The 23,172-nt window shown below is 42.7% G+C and overlaps 1 protein-coding gene across 2 annotated transcripts in view; it reads left to right on the forward strand.

Annotated features, from left to right (window-relative positions):
• The first annotated feature begins 1,171 nt into the window (after positions 1-1,171).
• The window catches only part of rbm10 (RNA binding motif protein 10), a 41,299-nt gene continuing 19,298 nt past the window's right edge, over positions 1,172-23,172 (forward strand). For both annotated transcript variants that reach the window (XM_084428984.1, XM_084428985.1), the window contains exons 1-7: positions 1,172-1,285; positions 1,860-1,933; positions 3,711-4,233; positions 4,470-4,658; positions 7,140-7,209; positions 14,736-14,809; positions 19,027-19,113. In XM_084428984.1, coding sequence (XP_084285110.1) covers positions 1,917-1,933; positions 3,711-4,233; positions 4,470-4,658; positions 7,140-7,209; positions 14,736-14,809; positions 19,027-19,113 — 960 coding nt within the window. In that variant the 5' untranslated portion in view covers positions 1,172-1,285; positions 1,860-1,916. The remainder of the gene's footprint in view (positions 1,286-1,859; positions 1,934-3,710; positions 4,234-4,469; positions 4,659-7,139; positions 7,210-14,735; positions 14,810-19,026; positions 19,114-23,172) is intronic.

Here is a 23,172-nt window from a genome sequence, read left to right on the forward strand (position 1 = left end):
CAGTTTCAATACGACGAGTAAAAGTCTTTGAGCGCCTGATTTTAACAGTGCTTAAGTGTTTTACTTGGACTGAATGTAGGCTCAGACAGAGACACACTTGTCCTCGACACCTAAGAGACATGCCAGTGAAAACGATAAACAGTTGATTTGTGAGGAGAGCGATCACATATTTTATTTTTTAAATTCGAAATAAAACCGAACACCTCAATATTGCGATTGACACAGCAGCCTCTTGAACATCTACAGGCCCTCAAGTCTCAGTTAAGCTCAAGTGCTCAAAAAGGACATAAGTAAACCAATATCCTTCTAAAAGGCCTCTTCCAGATATAACAGCTGTAGAATAATGGTAAGTATAGTTAAACAGCCTACTTGCACTGACATGCTGGTTTCAGCTGCAGTCATTTCCTCATCTTACATATAAATTTGTAGCAGAAATAAACTGCTACAGAAAAGCCTTGCAAAATGTAATTGCATTACTCCTCATAATGTATCGGAGTAATATGGAAGCTTGTCTCCGCCTCCACAGAATTGAACATAAAAAAGGTAATTGCGACTTTTTATCTCACAATTCGGACCCTTTTTCCTCGTAACTGCATTTGTCATTTGCACGTCTGCCTTTTTTTTTTCTCAGAATTGCGTGATATTAATTCGCAATAGCGAGTTATAAAGTTAGAATTTGAACTAACTCGCACTTGAGAGAAAAAAAGTCGCAATTTTATTTTAAGTCGCCAAAAAGACACTTAAGTTATTATACATTTACTCAAACACTTTACACCATGAGTTCTACTTACTCAATTCTACACAATGTACACTGTTTTACTATAGTGAGTGAGACAGTAGTATGCGACATTGCAAAAGGGGGCGTTAGTGAGCAGCAGTTTTCTGGAACCTGAAACAACAAATGGGACATGCTACCTTACACACACACACACTGCAAAGCTAATTCAAGACCGCAAGTACACGAGTACGTGTGCCATTTCAGACACGGCCTAAATCTGAGTACGCTGCCCATGTGATCCCAACGTGCAGCTTTTTCAGCATCAGGTGTGGCCCCTTATAGTATATCAATGAAACATATGTTTCCATGTTTAGTGTTAGTAATGGTCACCTTATCTAACACATATTGTGCGTTTGTATGCCAGTGTGCTTTAAGCCAATCAGCGTGAGAGTTCTGTCCCCGCCTACCGGACTGAGGCCATCTTACACCGAGCTTTACTGTGAGTGAGGCGTCACGCATTTGCACTGTATCAGTTTCGGTGCTCGTGACGCTGCTGCTGTAACAGAGGTAAATGACTTCATGTTGTTATTATTATGCAATTAAAATACTGTAGTTTGAAAGTTCGTGTGTCGGTGTGCTGGGTTCGGTTAGTGTCCGTGCCCTCTGGACTGAATCTGTCACACGCAGCTCCATTACGCATATTTGCACGCTTTATTTGGTTACGCAGAGGTAGAGATTTCATTGACGGTTGTTGTTTATGTATTTATTAGATATAAATTTTTTTTTCTATAGATTAGCGTAAGGCTCAGTTTAGCATTTGCATGACTGAACAGCCCTGCAGAAAGTATTGGATATCATTTCTGACAACGGCATTTCTGCCCTTTTGCAGTTTTTCTAAATGGCGTAAACCGTAAAGGGTACAAGAAACGACATGCGAACGAGTTTTTGGCATCGGCCAATCCACGCACACACGCGCGCGCGCGCACACACACACACACACACACACACACACACACTACTGTATCCGTCCTGCTCGTGTGCCTGGCAGCTTAAAAAAACAGTAAAAGTAAACATGATATCCATGTTTTTATGCATTATTTTAATAAATGTGAGGGTTGATCTTTACATATGTTGCCAACAGTTGTAAATGAAGCAGGCAGAGGAAAAAGTGGGCGTTTCTGTCGACTTGCACTGAAGCATGGATTATGAGAGGAGGTAGGTCAAGTGTTCTCTTCTGTTTTTAATATGAATTTGCATTTAACCACTGGTCTGGATGGATTCATGCATAAATGTTCTGACCTTATTACATAACCTCATGCTGTCAGACTTGTTCAGTTTATTGTTAAATAGCCTATGCATGAACTGCTTTTTTTGTTTACAAAAGAATTTAGGTATGTAAATGTATGCAGGGAAGTATATTTAAGGTACTGCAGCTGGTCACCATTTTTCTCACCCTTTTAACATCACCTTTTTGCAACTTATTTAAATAGTACTGTTGTGTAATAGAAGGATTTACAAATATAGTGAGGTACAAATATTTCATGTTGTCTTTCAATTAAGAGGTCATAAAGCTTTGTCAATAATAACTATACAAGAATGAGACGGATGGAAGTAGTTTTCAGATAAAATGTAACACTTCACGCTGTCACTGCTTTAAAATGTATGTCAACTACCACAGTGCTTGACAGCTCGACAGATTTAAAGGGATAGTTCCCCCAAAAATGAAAATTCTTTCATAAATTAGCACCCTCATGTTATTCCAAACCCGTAAGACTTTTGTTCATCTTTAGAACACAAATTAAGATCTTTTTGATGAAATCTGAGAGCTTTCTGTCCTTTCTTTGACAACTACACAACTGACACATTGTTTGACACTTCAAAAAGTTCATGAAGAGATCATAAAACTGGTTTAGTCCAGAATTTTCTGAAGAGATATGATCACTAATATGATGAACAGATTGAATTTATGCTTTTATTAACATATAAACATTCATCAACTCGCATCATTTGTGGTAATTGGAAGCTCAAGCATGTTCACTTGATGTGCAAGAACCAATGAGGCTCATTCTCGTGTTATGCAGCACGTTTGAGCTTCTTTAAGAACCAATGAGGTTCATTCTCGTGTTACGCAGCACGTTTGAGCTTCTATAAGAACCAATGAGGTTCATTCTCGTGTTATGCAGCACGTTTGAGCTTCTACAAGAACCAATGAGGTTCATTCTTGTTTTACACAAGAGGTTTGTTCTCATGCGTCCAGCAGGTTCGGTTTAGTTTCTGTTCATGTTCACTGATCAATGTTTCTATGTGAATAAAAGCCTATATTCAATCTGTTCATCATATCAAGCGATCGAGTCTCTTCAGAAAGTTTGGACTAAACTGCTTAAATCAAATATTGATTAGTTGAACTTTTTGAATCAACAATGTATCAGTAGTGTATCTGTCTATGGATGGACAGAAAGCTCTCAGATTTAATCAAAAATATCTTAATTTGTGTTCCGAAGATGAACGAAAGTCTTACGGGTTTGGAACGGCATGAGGGTGAGTAATTAATGACAACATTTTCATTCTTTGGTGAACTAACCCTTTAAAGGTGTAGTAAGTTATTTCTGAGATACATTGTTGATATTTGAAATCAACACCCAAACAAACACACCCCTACCCAAAAGAAACACACCTGGGCCTTCATTACTCCACCACCAAAATAACGAACACACTAGAGGTGTCCAAACTTGGTCCTGGAGGGCCACTGTCCTACAAAGTTTAGCTCCAACTTGCATCAACACACCAGCCTGGAAGTTTCTAGTATGCTTAGTAAGACATTGATTAACTGGTTCAGGTGTGTTTAATTGGGGTTGGAGATGAACTCTGCAGGACTGTGGCCCTCCAGGAGCAGGATTGGACACCCCTGCACTATGCAATACTGCAACACAGGCAACGACTTTATTTTTAACAGCGTTTAGTGCCTAAATCTTGCTCTTTTTCGATGCCCTAGGGGTGGTCGTGGTGACCGCATGGGCCGCTATGGGAAAGAGTCTGATGAACACGACTATAGGGACATGGACTATCGTGGCTATGGACAAGAAAATGGCTTGGGACTGAATAGCAGATTAACAAATGCAAGACAGCACGAGCGTGACAATAGTTTCGAAGGTGTGAGAGACTTTACCTCGGGCAATTTCTCAAATAATCGACCCGGATTCAGCCAAAAGGGGAACCGTGGATCCAAAGACAACAAACTTGGAAAAAGTCTGCTCCAAAGTCCGCCAAATCAGAACATCCTCTCAAGATTCCAGCAAGATGAAAAGAATTATGATTTTGAACCAGAGATTGATGCACATAGAAGAGATATGCAGACATTTAAATCAGGACAGAAAGTGTACCAGGAGGACCAAACGCCAGATGAAGGTGAAGAAAATGAGGACAACACTTGGGGCAGAGTTAGAGGACGGCACAACTCTCAGGGCGAATGCGGTGCTGAGGGAGACAAATATACCACACATCTTGGCCACAAGCAAGTGAGTACAGTTGTCTATCCGAAACGGTTTTAGTTTTGTATGAATCATGATTACAGACAAAGGTATTGACTATTGAAATGAATTAAGTTGCTTAAGATTCTTAAATCTTAATTTGCTTTACTTGCCTTATATTGTTTATGCTCTAAACATTTGTACATATCTAAACATTTCTCTTGGTGATAAAAAAAAAATTGAGAAGAGTAATATATAGGGGGAGGACTATCTTCCTGATTTAGGGTGTTCCTGACCAAGTCCAATCAGCTAGAGGCAAAATGAGAGATGGAAACTACCAGCATGCTCTGGAAATGAGCCAGGAGGAGCCAGAACCCCGTGACCAGGACTACAGGTCTGATACGGAGCCGGTCCAGAAACCCAGTAACGTTGTCATGCTGAGAATGCTTCCACCGAATGCAACCGCTAACGAGGTTTGTCAATATTTGTATTTATTGACTGACTACATAATTATATATAATATAATATCCAAACATCTGTTGCATACACTTGTGTCCTAACCAGACGGGTTGCGATGCGCGATAAAAAGGTATCTTGTCAATGTTAATCAGACTTTTTTTTCCAACCAGCCACGACGATGATACACACTGATTGTATTTTAAAAACGGTTAGAACAACAACAACACACGTGACAATGATAATCTCAGGTACTGATTATGTGCTTAATTTAATGTTAAATGAATTTGTTGTGAGTTTGAATATTTGTGCGACCTTAATAGCCATACTTAAAGCGACAATGGATAATTCGCCTCGGATCTTCAAATGGAAACAAGAGTATTCATACTGTGAACAATCAAGTGTTTTCTATGACAAAGATTGATTTAGTTGAGAGTGCAGTGCTCTTGCGGAGAGACTCCACCCACACGCTCTTCTGATTGGCTGTTTTTAAATCGATTTTAGTTGCGTCCAAGAGACAATTGCTTGTCACTGGAATCTTTTTGCAGCGCGTCTGGTTAGAACATAGATACACAAGATACACATAGATACATATACTGGACAAAATTATAAACGCAACACTTTTGTTTTTGCCCCCATTTTTCATGAGCTGAAAGATCTAAGACCTTTTCTATGTACACAAAAGGCCTATTTCTCTCAAATATTGTTCACAAATCTGTCTAAATCTGTGTTTGTGAGCACTTCTCCTTTGCTGAGATAATCCATCCACCTCACAGGTGTGGCATAGTATGATCATTGCACAGGTGTGCCTTAGGCTGGCCACAATAAAAGGCCACTCTAAGATGTGCAGTTTTATCACACAACACAATGCCACAGATGTCGCAAGTTTTGAGGGAGCGTGCAATTGCCATGCTGACTGCAGGAATGTCCACCAGAGCTGTTGCCTGTGAATTGAATGTTCATTTCTCTACCATAAGCCGTCTCCAAAGGCGTTTCAGAGAATTTGGCAGTACATTCAACCGGACTCACAACCGCAGACCACGTGTAACCACACCAGCCCAGGACCTCCACATCCAGCATCTTCACCTCCAAGATCGTCTGAGACCAGCCACCCGGACAGCTGCTGGCAACAATCGGTTTGCATAACCAAAGAATTTCGGCACAAACTGTCAGAAACCGTCTCAGGGAAGTGCATCTGCATGCTCGTCTTCCTCATCGGGGTCTCGACCTGACTGCAGTTCGTCGTCCTAACTGACTTGAGTGGGCAAATGCTCACATTCGACGGCGTCTGGCACTTTGGACTAGGTGTTCTCTTCACGGATGAATCCCGGTTTTCACTGTACAGGGCAGATAGCAGACAGCATGTATGGCGTCGTGTGGATCGAGCGGTTTGCTGATGTCAGCGTTGTGGATCGAGTGGCCCATGGTGGCGGTGGGGTTATGGTATGGGCAGGCGTATGTTATGGACAACGAACACAGGTGCATTTTATTGACGGCATTTTTAATGCACAGAGATACCATGACGAGATCCTGAGGCTCATTGTTGTGCCATTCATCCAAGACTATCACCTCATGTTGCAGCTTGATAATGCACGGCCCCATGTTGCAAGGATCTGTACACAATTCCTGGAAGCTGAAAACATCCCAGTTCTTGCATGGCCTGCATACTCACCGGACACGTCACCCATTGAGCATGTTTGGGATGCTCTGGATCGGCGTAAACGACAGCGTGTTCCTGGTCCTGCCAATATTCAGCAACTTGCAATGCCATTGAAGAGGAGTGGACCAACATTCCACAGGCCACAATCAACAACCTGCGAACTCTATGCGAAGGAGATATGTTGCACTGCCTGAGGCAAATGGTGGTCACACCAGATCCTGACTGTTTTTCGGACCCCCCTCAATACAGTAAAACTGCACAATTTAGAGTGGCCTTTTATTGTGGCCAGCCTAAGGGACACCTGTGCAATAATCATGCTGTCTAATCAGCATCTTGATATGCCACACCTGTGAGGTGGATGGATTATCTCGGCAATGGAGAAGTTCTCACTAACACAGATTTAGACAGATTTGCAAACAATATTTGAGAGAAACAGGCCTTTTGTGTACATAGAAAAAGTCTTAGATCTTTCACCTCCTGAAAAAAAAGAAAAAAAGAATTGTTGCGTTTGTCATTTTGTTCAGTGTAGAACACAAGATAATTACAACAGAAAACAAAACAAAATGCACTTACTTTATAATAGATTTCTCTGTGGCAGTTGTTGTTTGCTTGCACTATAAACTTCCATTGCGCATAGTACGTAGTTTTTAGAAACTGTGGGATAGGTTAACATTTTGTTATATACACAGTATACTACAAATGATAGAGCTTTACTACTTGTATTTAACCTGGAGTATTCAGCTATTAGAATACCCAGTTTGGGCAAATGCCATATTTGAGGTCCTGCTATGAGGTTTGGTGTGTTGGTGTAGTTAAGTGTTTGGTGTTTGCTCTTTAGATTCGGGCTCGGCTGCAGGAGCAGGGGGTCCAGCCCAGGGAAGTCCGCCTCATGAGGAACAAGTCTACAGGTAAGCATGATCGACCAGGGGGGCTTCTTTGTGCCCCAGACTGACTTCCAAGTCTCTCTTCCACTGCCTTTCATAACAAGCCTTAGCTCACTCTTGCGTCTGCCTAGTTCAGTGTGTTACTTCAGTACAGTCTCTGTCTTCTTTCTCACTTTCCTCCTGGTGTATTTGAGTTGAATGAAAAGGCTGCTTAGTACTGGTGTTTTGAAATCTTCAGGTGTATGTTTCTGTAACCCCCTGCACATCTTTTCATTTAAGCCATCACTTCTGATTGGTTCCTGTTCTGTATTGTGTATGACCATTTTCTTACCATACCCCTTGTCAGACTATTCTTAACCAGACAACATTCACATACACACTTGATACATCCACAAGGAACAGTAATGTATACGCCTTCACACAAGCACAAACACATCTACTCCTAGTGCCAAGCTTGCCTTACATGTCCTTCCAACCTTATCCCTCATTCACTTTGATTGCTCTTGTCCTGAAGTCTGTGGAAGATCTTGCACCTTGTATTGTGTAAGTATATTGCAATAGCTGTGTTGAGAGGATAAGTGTGGCTGACCATTACATGAGCATTTTTTGGCTTTTTTTGATGGGTATGAAAAGGTTTTGGAATTTTGTATCCTCAGTTAAAAGGGTGGACAAAGTAAGGTAAACACCATTTAAAAGCGTTTAGTTTCTTCAGGCCATTTAGTGCGTGTTGACTCTGGTAGTTCGGTTCTTTTGGTCTGGACCAAAAAAAGAAAATGGTACATTTAGTCCTGGTTCGCTTAGCGATCACGCTTTCATTTTTTTAACACCAAACCTAAAGAACAGAGTTTATGCTATATATTTCGTGACGGAACTTACCGAACATCCAAAACAAAGCTGTGTTCTGGGATAAATCTGCTCGTTGTATGTTAGATTTTTTTTGACCAGTGTAGAACTCACAAAAAGCTTATAAAATGTGTAAAGACGTCAAAACAGTGGCAGGAATCCCTATGTCACACACACACGAACAAAGATCTGTTGCAAGAAGATTGTTTCAGATGCCTGTACCAAACTGTTTTGGAGAACATCGCAACAAATATGAAGAGAAAAAAATGGTATTTTTTTTAGGGTTGCATCTTGTGACATCACAAACTGTTTTTGGTTCGTTTAGATGACTTTGGTCCGTGTTGTGTTCATATTTCAATGCATTTTTCCTGGCAGTTTAGTGCGGAATGAGGAACAGTTCGCATGAAACATTGCTAATGTGAAAGCTGTCATGTGGACCCGGGTTACACTGAGGAACCGAACCCGAGACTACCTGAAGGAGCTGGTCTGAGTTCGGTTGCACTCCGCGTTAATGTAAAAGCGATTCGGATTCAGGTGCGCACTTGTTCAGGAAGTAAAGTAAACTGTGCATGCGTTTTAGCCGATTACGATGTATAGTTCAGTAAAACACATGTAAGGGATGATCATGTTTGTGATGATGTAAGATGAACGCAAACGTACCAGGGTTCGATAGAATCAAGTTGAGTGTGAAACCAGACCAATACTTTGGAGGAACAATCGCACTCGGACTCAGGCCGCAGCAAACATGCCCAGTGTAAAAACGGCCTCAGTCAAACCGCACCAGAGCGTTTGGATGCGGATCGAGACCTATCTTTTCAGTGTCTCGGTCCGCTTGTTTGGTGCGCACCAGGGTTCAAATGGCAGCGTTCACACTTAATCAAATGAACCACAGTAACAGAGCAATCGCACCAGAGTTCTTTCAAATGAACCAAACCTACCAAGTGTGAACATCCTTGATTACACCACTACAAAGGTTAGTCACATTAGGTTAAGTCTATGTTCTAATGGGTTTACATTTGAAGAAAGCCAAGGGACACCAATAAATCGCAGTATTTAAAAATATATCTAACTGTTAAATATTGTACATAATCCATTAAGATATAGGCAGCTGCATCTGATTGCTGTAATACATAGTTATATAACAGTGGACTAGGGCCCCCCTAAGAGGCAAACACTGTTGCCATATCCAGGAGTGATAATACCTGCAGAGATACAACTGAGAATGACTTCCTGAACAGCAGGAAGAGGTCAAATACCAAATGCCTCGCTGATTACCAGATGTAAATGTAATTGTAAACATCTTCTGTACGAGTTGTTCTGCTAAACATTTCCCCCTACTTCACACCTGGAAGAAAGGGAAGATTCTCTTCTTAAATGGTGCAGTATCCCACAACACACGGTTGAGGGCTTGTATGACAGCATTCCGAGAAGGACTAAAGCTGTGGCTCTTTTCCTGCATAGATCCCTGATATTAATGTGTTATTAGGTGTTTCCTTTATTTTTTCCACCCTGTTTATGTGTCAGTGGCATGAAGGTATTTTGGAGAGAAGATTAAAGTTCTTAGCTATTGACTTTTAACGCATGTGGAACAGCTATTTACTGTAGTTTAGAGGTCAGTCAATTTAATTTGTATTAAAATAGTTATGGTTCAAGTATAATTTTTTTTTTTTATCAATTAACTATAGCAATAAAACTTATTGTGCTTATGTTTTGTTTGCAGTAGGAAACAATGCATAGTGGACTGCTTGGAATGCCTTTTTCAAACAGCTTTAATCCCATGTGGGCAGTTTAGCCAGAGACCTTTGTTAAACACAGTCCTTTGGCATTTCAGGCCGACTGATATTATTGACCTGTACTCTACCGCCTGGTGTGATTTCAGACAAGCCTCATAAAAATTAAGTATTAATTAGACTTGTATATAAATAAGACTGGTAAATTTTGTGAATAATTATGTAATTGGTGTAAAGTAAAGCAATTACTAAAGTATTTAATAATAATAATAATAATAATAATAAATAATATATACACATACCCACACTGCCATTGAAGAGTTTGGGTCAGTAGGATTTATTTCTTTTTTAATATTTCTTTTATTTCATATTAAATTAATTATATTGATCACAAGTGACAGAAAAGACTTTTACATTGTTTCATAATAAAAATCGATTTCAAATACAGTGAGGAAAATAAGTATTTGAACACCCTGCTATTTTGCAAGTTCTCCCACTTGGAAATCATGGAGGGGTCTGAAATTGTCATCGTAGGTGCATGTCCACTGTGAGAGACATAATCTAAAAAAAAAAATCCAGAAATCACAATATATGATTTTTTTAACTATTTATTTGTATGATACAGCTGCAAATAAGTATTTGAACACCTGTCTTATCAGCTAGAATTCTGACCCTCAAAGACCTGTTAGTCTGCCTTTAAAATGTCCACCTCCACTCCATTTATTATCCTAAATTAGATGCACCTGTTTGAGGTCGTTAGCTGCATAAAGACACCTGTCCACCCCATACAATCAGTAAGAATCCAACTACTAACATGGCCAAGACCAAAGAGCTGTCCAAAGACATTAGAGACAAAATTGTACACCTCCACAAGGCTGGAAAGGGCTACGGGGAAATTGCCAAGCAGCTTGGTGAAAAAAGGTCCACTGTTGGAGCAATCATTAGAAAATGGAAGAAGCTAAACATGACTGTCAATCTCCCTCGGACTGGGGCTCCATGCAAGATCTCACCTCGTGGGGTCTCAATGATCCTAAGAAAGGTGAGAAATCAGCCCAGAACTACACGGGAGGAGCTGGTCAATGACCTGAAAAGAGTTGGGACCACCGTTTCCAAGGTTACTGTTGGTAATACACTAAGACGTCATGGTTTGAAATCATGCATGGCACGGAAGGTTCCCCTGCTTAAACCAGCACATGTCAAGGCCCGCCTTAAGTTTGCCAATGACCATTTGGATGATCCAGAGGAGTCATGGGAGAAAGTCATGTGGTCAGATGAGACCAAAATAGACCTTTTTGGTCATAATTCCACTAAACGTGTTTGGAGGAAGAAGAATGATGAGTACCATCCCAAGAACACCATCCCTACTGCATACCTGCAAACTTGTCGCTTTTCGGCGATAATCGCCGTTTTCTTGGTCAATTGGGTCATTTAGGTGAATCGCGTAGAACCGGAGAGTTTTTTTTCGAGGGGGGGGGGGGGGGGGGTATATTGTTTCTCACAGTAACTGCCATGCAGGCTAGAATTGTGAAACATTATTGGATAATTCTTATAATTGACATTTCTCTGGGCCAATCGGAATCTTAGCACTTTTTCTCTTGGCCAATTGGAATCTTAGGACTTGCGTCAGAATCTTGCAGCACACAGCGTCAACTGAGCTGAGCTCGCCATTTGATGAGACGTCTGGCTACCGTTCGAGTCTAATGGAAACTCACGCATGAATTTTCCTGCATTTTAGCGCCCACCAAAATGATTTTTTGTCCCGCCAAAGTCTTATTTGATCGGTGAGTAATGTAGATGAACGGCTGCGTTTGTGACAGGGTGTATGTTTAACTGAAAGAACGAGCAGAGAGAGAGAGAGAGAGAGCCGGTCGCGCGCGCGCACTCTCTGTGTAAACGACTTCACCGTCTCCAAACTAGGCGCTGTGTTGCTCTCTCTCCCTCGCACGCACATATTAATCAAAAATAAATCGACACGGTGGTAAAAGGTCGAAAGACCTTTTTTTTCTGAATTACTGCTGGGTGTGAATTTTGCTAAATAAGTTTCCTTATCTTCTCTGAAAAGCGTTCTGGACATTCAGCTGACTTAAACAACACTTTAATTAAACGAAATAAAACTATACAGTGATGAAATGTTTTTATGTTGACACAAATCTTGGATGTCAGTGTCCTAACTGCTGGCATAATCACACAACGCGCACGACACGTCCAATTCGCGAACTAATGACTCCTTTGAACCGATTCATTTTAATGAATGGTTAAAACAACTAATCTTTCCAACAGTGAACTCAGGTGACGTCTGAATCGGTGTAACTAATCAGTAACACTTTACAATAAGGTTATATTTATTACATAAATTATATAAAAAAGTACAGTTTGCTAACTCAAGCTTAAACTTCAAAATAAAGAAAACCACTTGTTTAAAAAAAAAAGAAGCATATGACTACATTTTTCCACACAGTGCTATCAAGAATCGATAAGAGAATCGATAAAGAATTGGATCGATAATCAGAATCGTCAGTGGCATTATTATTGATAAAATCTTATCAATTCCCATCCCTATGTGAAGACCGTAAAATTATAATCAAACATTAAAGAACATACATGTTTTTTTTAAGGTTTTTTTTTTTTTTAAGAGTTAAAAGATTAAAACATTTTGCTAACATGAGGTCTTATTGTGTCACTGTCAGTCTTTTTACATCAGTGCAAAACTAGGGTATGCATATTAATTATTATTATTATTATTATTATTATTATACATTGTTAATCAGCATGCATCCCCCCCCCCCCCCCCCCCCCCCCCCCCGGCGACACTGTCACCTTTTTTAGTCTGAGGAGTTTGCAGGTCTGCTACTGTGAAGCATGGGGGTGGTAGCATCATGCTTTGGGGGTGTTTTTCTGCACATGGAACAGGGCGACTGCACTGTATTAAGGAGAGGATGACCGGGGCCATGTATTGCGAGATTTTGGGGAACAACCTCCTTCCCTCAGTTAGAGCATTGAAGATGGGTCGAGGCTGGGTCTTCCAACATGACAATGACCCGAAGCACACAGCCAGGATAACCAAGGAGTGGCTCTGTAAGAAGCATATCAAGGTTCTGGCGTGGCCTAGCCAGTCTCCAGACCTAAACCCAATAGACAATCTTTGGAGGGAGCTCAAACTCCGTGTTTCTCAGCGACAGCCCAGAAACCTGACTGATCTAGAGAAGATCTGTGTGGAGGAGTGGGCCAAAATCCCTCCTGCAGTGTGTGCAAACCTGGTGAAAAACTACAGGAAACGTTTGACCTCTGTAATTGCAAACAAAGGCTACTGTACCAAATATTAACATTGATTTTCTCAGGTGTTCAAATACTTATTTGCAGCTGTATCATACAAATAAATAGTGAAAAAATCATACATTGTGATTTCTGGATTTTTTTTTTTTTTTGATTATGTCTCTCACAGTGGACATGCACCTACGATGACAATTTCAGACCCCTCCATGATTTCTAAGTGGGAGAACTTGCAAAATAGCAGGGTGTTCAAATACTTATTTTCCTCACTGTATATGCTTTTCTTTGGAATTTTACTATTCATCAAAGAATCCTGAATTTTTTTTACTGCAGTTTCCACAAAAATATTAAGCACAACTGTTTTCAACATTTATAATAATCAGAAATGTTTTTTTGTGCATAAAATCAGCATATTTGAATGATTTCTGAAGGATCATGTGACACTGAAGACTGGAGTAATGATACTGTAAATTCAGCTTTAAAATGGATTTAATTTTTCATTTAATATTAATACAAAAAAGTATTTAACATTTCACAATATTGCTGTTTTAAAGGTGCTCTAAGCGATGCCACGTGTTTTTTAGGCCAATTTTTTTTTTGTTACATACAGCAACATCTCCTCACTATCCGCTAGCTGCCTGTCCCCTGAACACACTGTAAAAAACGCTGTCTCTGTAGACAGCCCAGGCTCCACAAACGGCAACAAAAACAAACTGGCCCAGCCTGGACCACGAAACATAACAAACAGTGTTCCAGCCAATAACCAACAAGAAGGATTTGGGGGTGGGGGTTGGGGGGTTAGTGCGTATGCACATGAAGGGGGATGTGGGGAGTGGAGGAGAGAGAAGAGGGATGAAGAGGGAAGTTAGCTAGAGGAGAGATGTCCTAGACAACGACAATGACTAACGTTAAAAATGTATATTCTTAAGAATTTTGATGCGACCGACACACAACCAAAGAGACGACGTTCCGATGAACAATTAACAAAGGAGGGAAAAGGAGAAGGAACGCGCAAAGTCCCGAATTTACATTGGAAAAGCGTTCAAAAGGTGGCGAGAACTCCGCCGGCAGAATGGCTTCCAATCTGAAATTCAGGTGGCTCTGTTTTTGCTGGACAGAAGGGTAAATCCAGTTTGTTTTTTCTAAATTGTTCATGACTGTTTCAGGAAGCACGGAAGGGAGGGGGAGGAGACGGGATGAGGAGGAGGAGGGAGGGTCGAGCTAGCCTCCATTTTGTTTGACAATACTTCGAGCGTCAACAAGAAGTGACTTCACCCAACATCGCTTAGAGCACCTTTAACTGTATTTTTTATCAAATAAATGCAGCCTGAGTGTGCAGAAGAGACTTTCAAAAAACCCAAACTTGTGAATGGTAGTGCATAATAATGGTTTTCAGATGTTAGGTTTTGTTGCTGAAACATCAGAAATCTAATAGACCTATAGTTTTGTGTGTACCCACATTTTCAAATTAATGTCCTGTGTGATTCTAGTTAAATTGACTGGTGTAAATAGCAGAGGGAATTAAAAAGAGCCAACAGTTCTAGCAGTTTAAAGGCAGCAGTGTTGTTATTGGTTAGAATACAGCTATACCTCTTTCTACCATCTCTCTGTCTCTCTCTTTCTCCCTCTCTGTCGATATGAAAACACTAACCCCTCACTGCGTTGTGTTGTTCTGTCATTGTGGCCCGGCGACGGCTGTGTCTCCAGGTCAGAGCAGAGGATTCGGCTTCGTCGAGTTTAATCACTTGCAGGAGGCCAGCCGCTGGATGGAGACCAACCAGGTCACTTCACACTGCACACACACATACACACTACAAGACCACACGTGTATGGATATATATGCCCTTTATAGCTGGATTCCTTATGATTTCACAGATTTCGCCATCTCTTAAGAATGAGGTCTGCCTGTTGCCATTCTAATAATATACAGTCTGTCTAGCACAAATATTTGACTGTGCAACTACTTGGGTATTTTCTGGAAATGCCCAAGCTTGATATAAATTCAACAGTATTGTCCCCCTGAAAGCTCAGTTTGCTACGAAGTGTCTCTTGGCAACCGTAAAAACCTAGTGTGAGACCTGCCCTTTATTTTGTGTCTCTCTAGTTAAATCTTCGTGGCTTTGAAATGTCAGAACCACTCGAGTTTCAAAAAGGGTTTGAGTTCCGGTAGTTAAGAGTTCCATGAGAATTTGAGCAGAATGTTCCTCTTACGTATCTTTCGAATTATTCAATTATTCCAGTGCATTCATAGATTAGCTGATTTACTGAATATCAGTTTACATGAAAGCCAGGACGAAGTGATAATAAAGTAATAGTCTGTGGCAGACACATTTGTTCAGAGAAACTTACGGTACACTTTTTACAGGGTCCCCCCCCCTTCTGGTCCACACTGCTGCTTATTCTGAGCAAGAACCCCACGCTTAAACAGGAATAATTGGTTTGACGGCCTTGTAAAGCCATTAACCACAATTTTGTTTTTGTATTGATGATGCCAAAAAACTGACAGGATAATTTATTGGTCAAAGCAGTCATGTGATGTCACTGGTGCGGCAGCATGACTATAAAAGGGCACCTGCATTAAACGTCATCAACTTTGAGTTTTCTGATTGAAGACATGCAGGCATGTCTGGAGTGCCTGAAGGGCAGACTACTGTTCCACCATCATTTTCAATTTGTAAAGCTCTTTAAAAACAACCCAACTGAGGGGAGCAAGTATTCAGTGTCCAGTCTCAAAGAGCTGACGAAGTCTAAAAAAGAGAGTGAGGGAAGTTTACTGTTGGAACCATCTGCTCTATCAACATGTCTAACCCTCAGTCCTGCTTGTAGAAGAGTAGCAAAAGTACTTTCAGGAGATCCAGCTGGGAAAAACCTTCCAGTGGACACCGGGGAAGTGTGCCGTCATATCTCGTCTACACTATTGGCTCTGTGTTAAAGCGTCAACACCATGACGCAGCACCTCGTTCCCCTCTTGGGGAATCGGGTTACGCGTGTAACCCTAAGACATTCCCTTTCGAGGGAACTCGATGCTGTGTCATGGTGTTGACGCTATACCCACGAGGCCATACTAAACAAATGCCTGCTCACCAGCTGTTCTTTGGATGAACTGCAGTGAACCAAGCATAGTCCTAACCCAGGGTCTGAACCTAGAGTTGGCATGCAAGATGCATACCAAGGGACCAAGAGCTTTAACACCTAGAGGTGCGGAACGTTCCGCAGCTCTGGTGCCTCCATCTAATAACTGTTAGGGACGCTTCAGCGACCAGACTGGTCCTAGGACCAAAGTTTAGTTGGTAATCTTCCTACCAGAGTCCCGAGGGGTAGAGCTGACTAGGGAGGCTACAGCCTCCGCTGTGTCCACTGAACACTCCCTCTCTGGAAAAGGGCAGACTACTGTTCCACCACATTAGCCATTCCCAGTTTGTGAAGCTCATTAAAAGCAACCCAATCGAGGGGAGCATATATTCAGTGTCCAGTCTCAAAGAGCTGACGAAGACTACAGACAAGAGTGAGGGAAGTTTAGTGTTGGAACCATCTGCTCTATCAACTGCCCGCTCTAACCCTCAGTCCTCCTTGGAGAAGAGTAGCAAAAGTACTTTCAGGAGATCCAGCTGGGAAAAACCTTCCAGTGGACACCGGGGAAGTGTGCCGTCACATCTCGTCTACACTATCACCTCTGAGTTAAAGCTTCAGGGGGAGACAGACAGAGCCCACCTTCTGTCAACTGCCCTTCACTAGGTGTCACTTAACAAAAAAAGAACTTGAAATACTTTTGCTGCCGATCTACCAGGGGATGCTCTGTTTAAACCTGCCCTCTAGGGAAGTGTGCAGACCACCCTTCTGCAATGTAGCCCATACCTCGGCTAATGATCGCTTATTCTCATCGTGAGTTCAGCAAGGAAACATCCTGACACTGCAAAAGGGGGCTTTACACTGTCAATTCACCCATTCCTCGCAGACTCCAAGGACGCATGCCAACATAGTTCATGTCCACACTGCCGGGGCTGAAGGACACTAAACAAGAAAGGGGATTAACTTTTTTTAAGGCTGCTGACTGAACCCTCGCCTCTCTAAACCTCTTGAAAACTGTATCAACGGTCTATCAAGAGTCCAGAGGGAGAGACCGGGGTGTTAATGGGGAAAGGATTTCTCCCCCTCCTTTATCCCCAAAATGTTTAACCACAGATGACTCTCCATGGCAACCATTACAGCCATAGAATGACCGATTGCCCAGGCCATCTGCTTGGTGGCATGGAGGACGAGATCTGTGGCTCTGCGGTGCTCCAGGACTGCCTCTGGAGACAGTCCCTCCCCTTGGTCCAGGTTCTTCAGAAGGTCGGCCTGGTAATCCTGCATAATTGCCGTAGTGTGCAGTGCTCCAAGGGCCTGACCTGCCGCTGCATAGGACTTGGGAAGATCTGGAAAGGCATAGAGGGCAAGACCGGTGCCTTCAGAGAAGACTTGGTTGAGATAGCTTGAAAGTGCATCTTCAACCTGGGGCATCTTCTCATATCTGTGCTCACATAGCCCCTCTATGTTCGAATAATTTGACGTGATGGAGGTGACTATGCGAGCTGAATTCCCAATGATCTCAATACCTTACTATGGAGATCAGGGAGAAACAATCCATACCATGAGGTGCCGATGCCTGGCTCTCAGCGAAGAGAGCCGAGCCAGAGCAGCAGAGCTCCTCAAGAGCTGAACCAAGTGTGCTTTGCTCCCAAACAGATGAAACAGAGTTTATGTGTGTCATCCGCTGTGATAAATCGGTGACACGGTGAAACACAACTTCTTCTCTTTCTCACACACACAAACAAAGTGCCTTCTTAAAGACAAAGAAGCTGTTGACTTTTAATGCAGGTGCCCTTTTGTAGTCATGCCGGCACACCAGTGATGTGATATATGACTGCCGTGGCCAATAACATTGGCGTGATTTCACACGTTTTAGACAACTGCGCACACTGAAGACATTCCCATAGTGTCAACACCATGTCTCAGCGTCGAAAGGGCAATGTAGAGTTAAACTGGGATTTCTGTCTGCACAGAGGTAATAACTACCTATTATTTCACATTAAAGAAGTTACATTAACTGTGTACTTGCTGCTAATTTATTGCTACGAGCCTCGCTGAATTGGGCAAATTCACTGGTTTGTTGTTCATTAAATGTGCTGTAGCAGCCCAATACCTTGTAAACCACACTTTCTTTCATGCTGTGCACCCTGATGTCTGGTATTTGTCTAGCAGCCAGGCAGCCAGATTAGAAATTGATGATTTCAGCCAGTGCTTGCCATTTTTGCATGTAGCAGATCGTTCATGGATGGACTGTGTGGGGTCCCCACTAGCCTAGATCTTGATTTTATAAAGGCTAATGTTAGTTGATGTTATTTCTGTTTTATTTGTGGGTACGAAGGGGTGCCATACACAAGCATGGAGTCATGTTATTTGTATTTATTTACCAGGCCTCTAAAGTGCTCAAAATCGGGTTATTGAATAGTTGTTGTTTTTCTTTAAGTATTTAGTTACATTAAGGATGTTTTCTTAATGCCAGAAACTCAAATGAGGGGAGTTGTCAGCATTTTTCATTGAGGTCCTTATGGATTTATTTTTGGCTCAGGTACAGTTCAAGTCTTTATTCTATGTGTCCTGTCATCGCTGTATGAATTTGCTTTTGTGATCTTCTGTCTGGATGTTTTATTTGTGGCTTAATGTGGGTGGGCAGGAGTGAGCGTGACACTTTTTTTTTTGTTCCCCTGAATGGGGGAGGTTGAGGCTTTTGGCCAGAGAGGGTGTCCGCAAACGCTCTCTCACATGCAGGCCGGCGCGTCTTTCTGAGTCCTCTCAAGCTGATGGTGATATCTGACTTCCTCTCTCTCTTTTATCCAGTCTTCTCCTCCCCTCTTGTGTTGAGATGAGGTCTCAAGTGTGCCAATTCCACCCTGAAAATGATATTTACCCTCTTTTATTCTGTTGTCCCCTCTCTTCTTCTGTGTCTCACTTTCAGAGCGTGCTCACTATTTTGGGACAGCGAGTATCTATGCACTACAGCGACCCAAAGCCCCGTGCAAATGAAGACTGGCTCTGCAATAAGGTAACTTTCTTAATTCTTTACTTCAATTACTAAAGAATTATGTTAAATTAAGACTTAGTCTTAGTGTACCTTAAAAGGATAGTTCACCTTTAAATGAAAATTGTCATCATTTACTCACCCTGGTGTTGTTCTAATGCAGTATGCCATTTAAATATTGGGCCAGTACAACACTTCATATAATCCAAGTAGGGATGTCACGAATCGCGATATACCGGTATTGATGATGATCATTATATTTAAAAAATGATCTCGTTATCAGTTTAATTAAGCGTGTAACAATATACCGGTATTGGCGATAATCATAATATTTAAAATGAATAGAACACATATAATATGATGTAAATAATCCAGTGGCAGTATCTGGTTGACATCCCAATGTACAGTAGGTGGCGGTATTGTACCCCAACGATAGTTTCCTCCTGTCATAAAACACAAGCAGCGCTCAGCTGCTACTGCTTCGTAAAAGCATGTCGTCGGATCTGACTGACGAGACACTCTACCCGCACTCCAAGAAAGTTAGCTCGCCACTTGTAGTTTTTTGGGGATTCTGCGAGAGTGACTGAATCTACAAGAAAATGAATCACCCCAGTCTGCAGTCTTGCCGATCAAATGTGTTTGCTTCATTGGTTCTCGTTCATTAATCAAGCTCGTTTGAGCTCCAGTAGAACCAATGAGGTTTGTTTGAAGTACGGTTGAGCTGCTGTCGAGCCGCCTTATTTTTATATTTATGTGTTTAAATATTATAATTATATTGATGATGGCTACGTTTACATGCACAACTTTTGTTTCAATCGGACTGAATTGATTTCAATTGATGAATCCGAACGTAGTGTTTACATGAATGCTAAATGTGATCGGGTTGATGTGTGCGTTTACAGTATATGTAACAAGCTTCAAATCGGAATATATTTTTTGACATGCGCACACTGCACAAATATACTGAGTTTCCTACTGTTTGCGCATAACCATTCTCCTACATTGGTTCTTTTTTTTTTTTTTTTGTACCGCAGACTTAATATTGATCCATTTCTGGTCATAATTTGAAGTAAATGAGCATATGAACCGTATGTCGTCTGTGGATGAGAATCCGAAGCAAGGACTGGTGGGACGTTGTCCTGCACCACTTCACGTATGCTGAGTGAAAGGAGAATTTTAGAATGACGGGACACTCATTTATACGACACTTTATTCAACAGGAAGAACAGCTCGTTCAGCGTGTCATACATCGTGACACAATTTCAGCGTCATTGCACATGCGCTGTCCTTTCAGTTTCGGTTTTCAATCCGGTCAAGTGTTTACATGTTCTCTCTATCAGATTAGAAAAGGAATAAACCACCCCTTTCAATCGGATCGAAATTTCATTCGGATCGAGCTCAATCGGATCGATTAAGGTGTTTACATGAAGGCTTTTCAGTCCGATTGAGGCGTCAATCCGATTACTAACTGATTATTTGGGTTATATGTAAAAAAACATCCACATAATGGTGCAATTTTATCCCCAAACGATTGCATAGAAAACTCTGGAGACTTAGACCACATTAAATAATTATATATTGAATGTGCTCTGTGTATGTGCGTTGATCAGTGTTTGTGTGAAAAGCGAAGTGATTCGGTTCAGTCTTCAAAGGACTTGGATAAAACGTACTCGGTTACTAACGTAACCTCGGTTCTCTCTAGAAGAGGGAACGAGTACTGCGTCTTAGCTAAGACGCTGCGGGAAAAGTCTCTTTTCACGAATATTGAAGCAAAAAATTATCCTTAATTTTAATATTTGTAAAACGCATTTGCCACAGTATGCAGCCATAGGCAAGACGGCTCGTTTGCTCATTGGCTGTTGTACTAGCAAATGCATAAGCCTATCGAGCGCAGGCTGATGCAACATCAGACCAATGAGGCCACTTCCCGCCGACGCGGGCGTGGCCTCGCCCTATAAAGGTAGCTCGAAAAGGCTGACTCACTTGATTTATTTCAACGAAGAAGCGAACCAAAGTGAATCGTACGCACGGCAGGGAACGCAGTACTCGTTCCCTCTTCTAGAGAGAACCGAGGTTACGTTAGTAACCGAGTACGTTCTCTTACGAGAGTTCTCTCGTACTGCGTCTTAGCTAAGACGCTGCGGGAACCCAATGTAAGACGCCGTGCGTGCAGGGATTAACAACCATAAACCTGGAGGCTGACCCAGGATTTACAGTGCACAATCACCAGAGGGACTGACATAGAGTCCTAGAACAAGAGGAGGAACTCTCCGTTCTGATATGTGGCTGCGTCTGCAGACGTAATATAAGACATCACTTAGACAAGACACCCTTGACTAAAGTGGGAATATGGGTCTTACGTAAAACTGCCCGTAAGATAGTAGTAACGCACTGTGCTTGCATTCTCAGTGTTCAATTACACCGATAACAGCTTAGCCTGCAAAGCGGGAACCTCGAGGTTATAAAACCTGATAAATGTAGACGGCGAGGCCCAGCCTGCCGCCATACAAATATCCTGTAGAGATATTCCACTAGACCAGGCCCACGAAGAGGCAACGCCTCTCGTGGAGTGCGCTCTGACACCCAGCGGGCACTGAAGACCCCTGGAGGTGTATGCCAACGCTATGGCGTCAACTATCCATCTGGATAGGCCTTGTTTCGAAACAGCCGTTCCCTTGGAACGTCCACTGAACGAGACAAATAGTTGCTCAGTCTGTCTAAAGGCAGCAGAGCGAGACACATAGGCTCTTAAAACCCTGACAGGGCAGAGAGAGCCCAAGTCTCCTTCCTCTTCTAACACCGGCAGGGCGGACAGGGATATAACCTGAGCCCGAAACGGTGTGTTGAGGGATTTCGGCACATAGCCGTGCCTAGGTTTGAGTATGACTCTCGAGTCACTAGGCCCAAACTCCAGACACGACGGGCTCACTGAGAGCGCGTGCAGGTCCCCTATGCGCTTCACTGAAGCAAGGGCCAGCAAAAACACTGTCTTAAATGACAGATGTTTGAGACTAATCGACTGGATGGGCTCGAAAGGGGAACCTTTCATGGCCTCCAGGACCGTAGAGAGGTCCCAAACAGGGACCGACGGGGGTCTGGGAGGGTTCAGTCTCCTAGCTCCCTTGAGGAAGCGGATGACCAAATCGTTCCTTCCTATCGACTGACCGAGCGTTGTCTCAGCGAACGCTGCGATAGCCGCCACATATACTTTGAGCGTGGATGGGGCTCTGCCCTTATCCAACAGCTCTTGAAGGAAGGAGAGAACCTCCGTTACCTCACAGTCGAGGGGTGAGCATCCCCGAGCCACACACCAACTGGAGAATACCGACCACTTTGAGGCATAGAGCCGTCGAGTCGACGGTGCTCTAGCCTGAGTGATAGTATTTAGCACTCCTACTGAGAAATCAGCGGGTAACCGTTGAGAGCCCACACGTGTAAGGCCCACAACTTCGGTTGAGGGTGCCAAATCGAGCCCCTGGCCTGCGAGAGAAGGTCCCTTCTCAATGGCACCGGCCATGGGGCAGTGTCTGCCAACTGCATCAGCTCTGGAGACCAAGGTTGGTTCCTCCAGAGTGGTGCTACAAGCAGCACTGAGCATTTCGTTTCCCTCACTCGTTCTATCACCTCTGGAAGGAGGGAGACGGGGGGAAAAGCATAGAGCGGGCGGCGCGGCCACCTCTGGGACAGCGCGCTTTCGCTCTTGGAAAAGAACGCGGGGCAGTGAGCGTTTTCGCTGGACGCTAAGAGGTCCACTTCCGCTCTGCCAAATCTCTCCCACAGCAGCTGGACTGTTTGTGGGTGTAGAGACCATTCGCCCGCGGGAATGTTGTTCCTGGACAGCCTGTCTGGACCCACATTCTGTATCCCAGGCACATGAGCTGCTTTTAGCGAACGCAAGTTGTGCTGAGCCCATACCAGGAGGCGTTCCGCCAACCTGTATAGATCTCGGGATCTGAGACCGCCCTGGCGATTTATGTAGGACACCACCGACATGTTGTCCGAACGGACTAAGACGTGATGGCCCTTGATTTGGGGACGAAAACGTGTCAGCGCGTTTTCTACTGCCAGCATTTCCAGACAGTT

This window comes from Rutilus rutilus (assembly GCF_951802725.1).
Source record: "Rutilus rutilus genome assembly, chromosome: 13".
Taxonomy (NCBI): Eukaryota; Metazoa; Chordata; class Actinopteri; order Cypriniformes; family Leuciscidae; genus Rutilus; species Rutilus rutilus.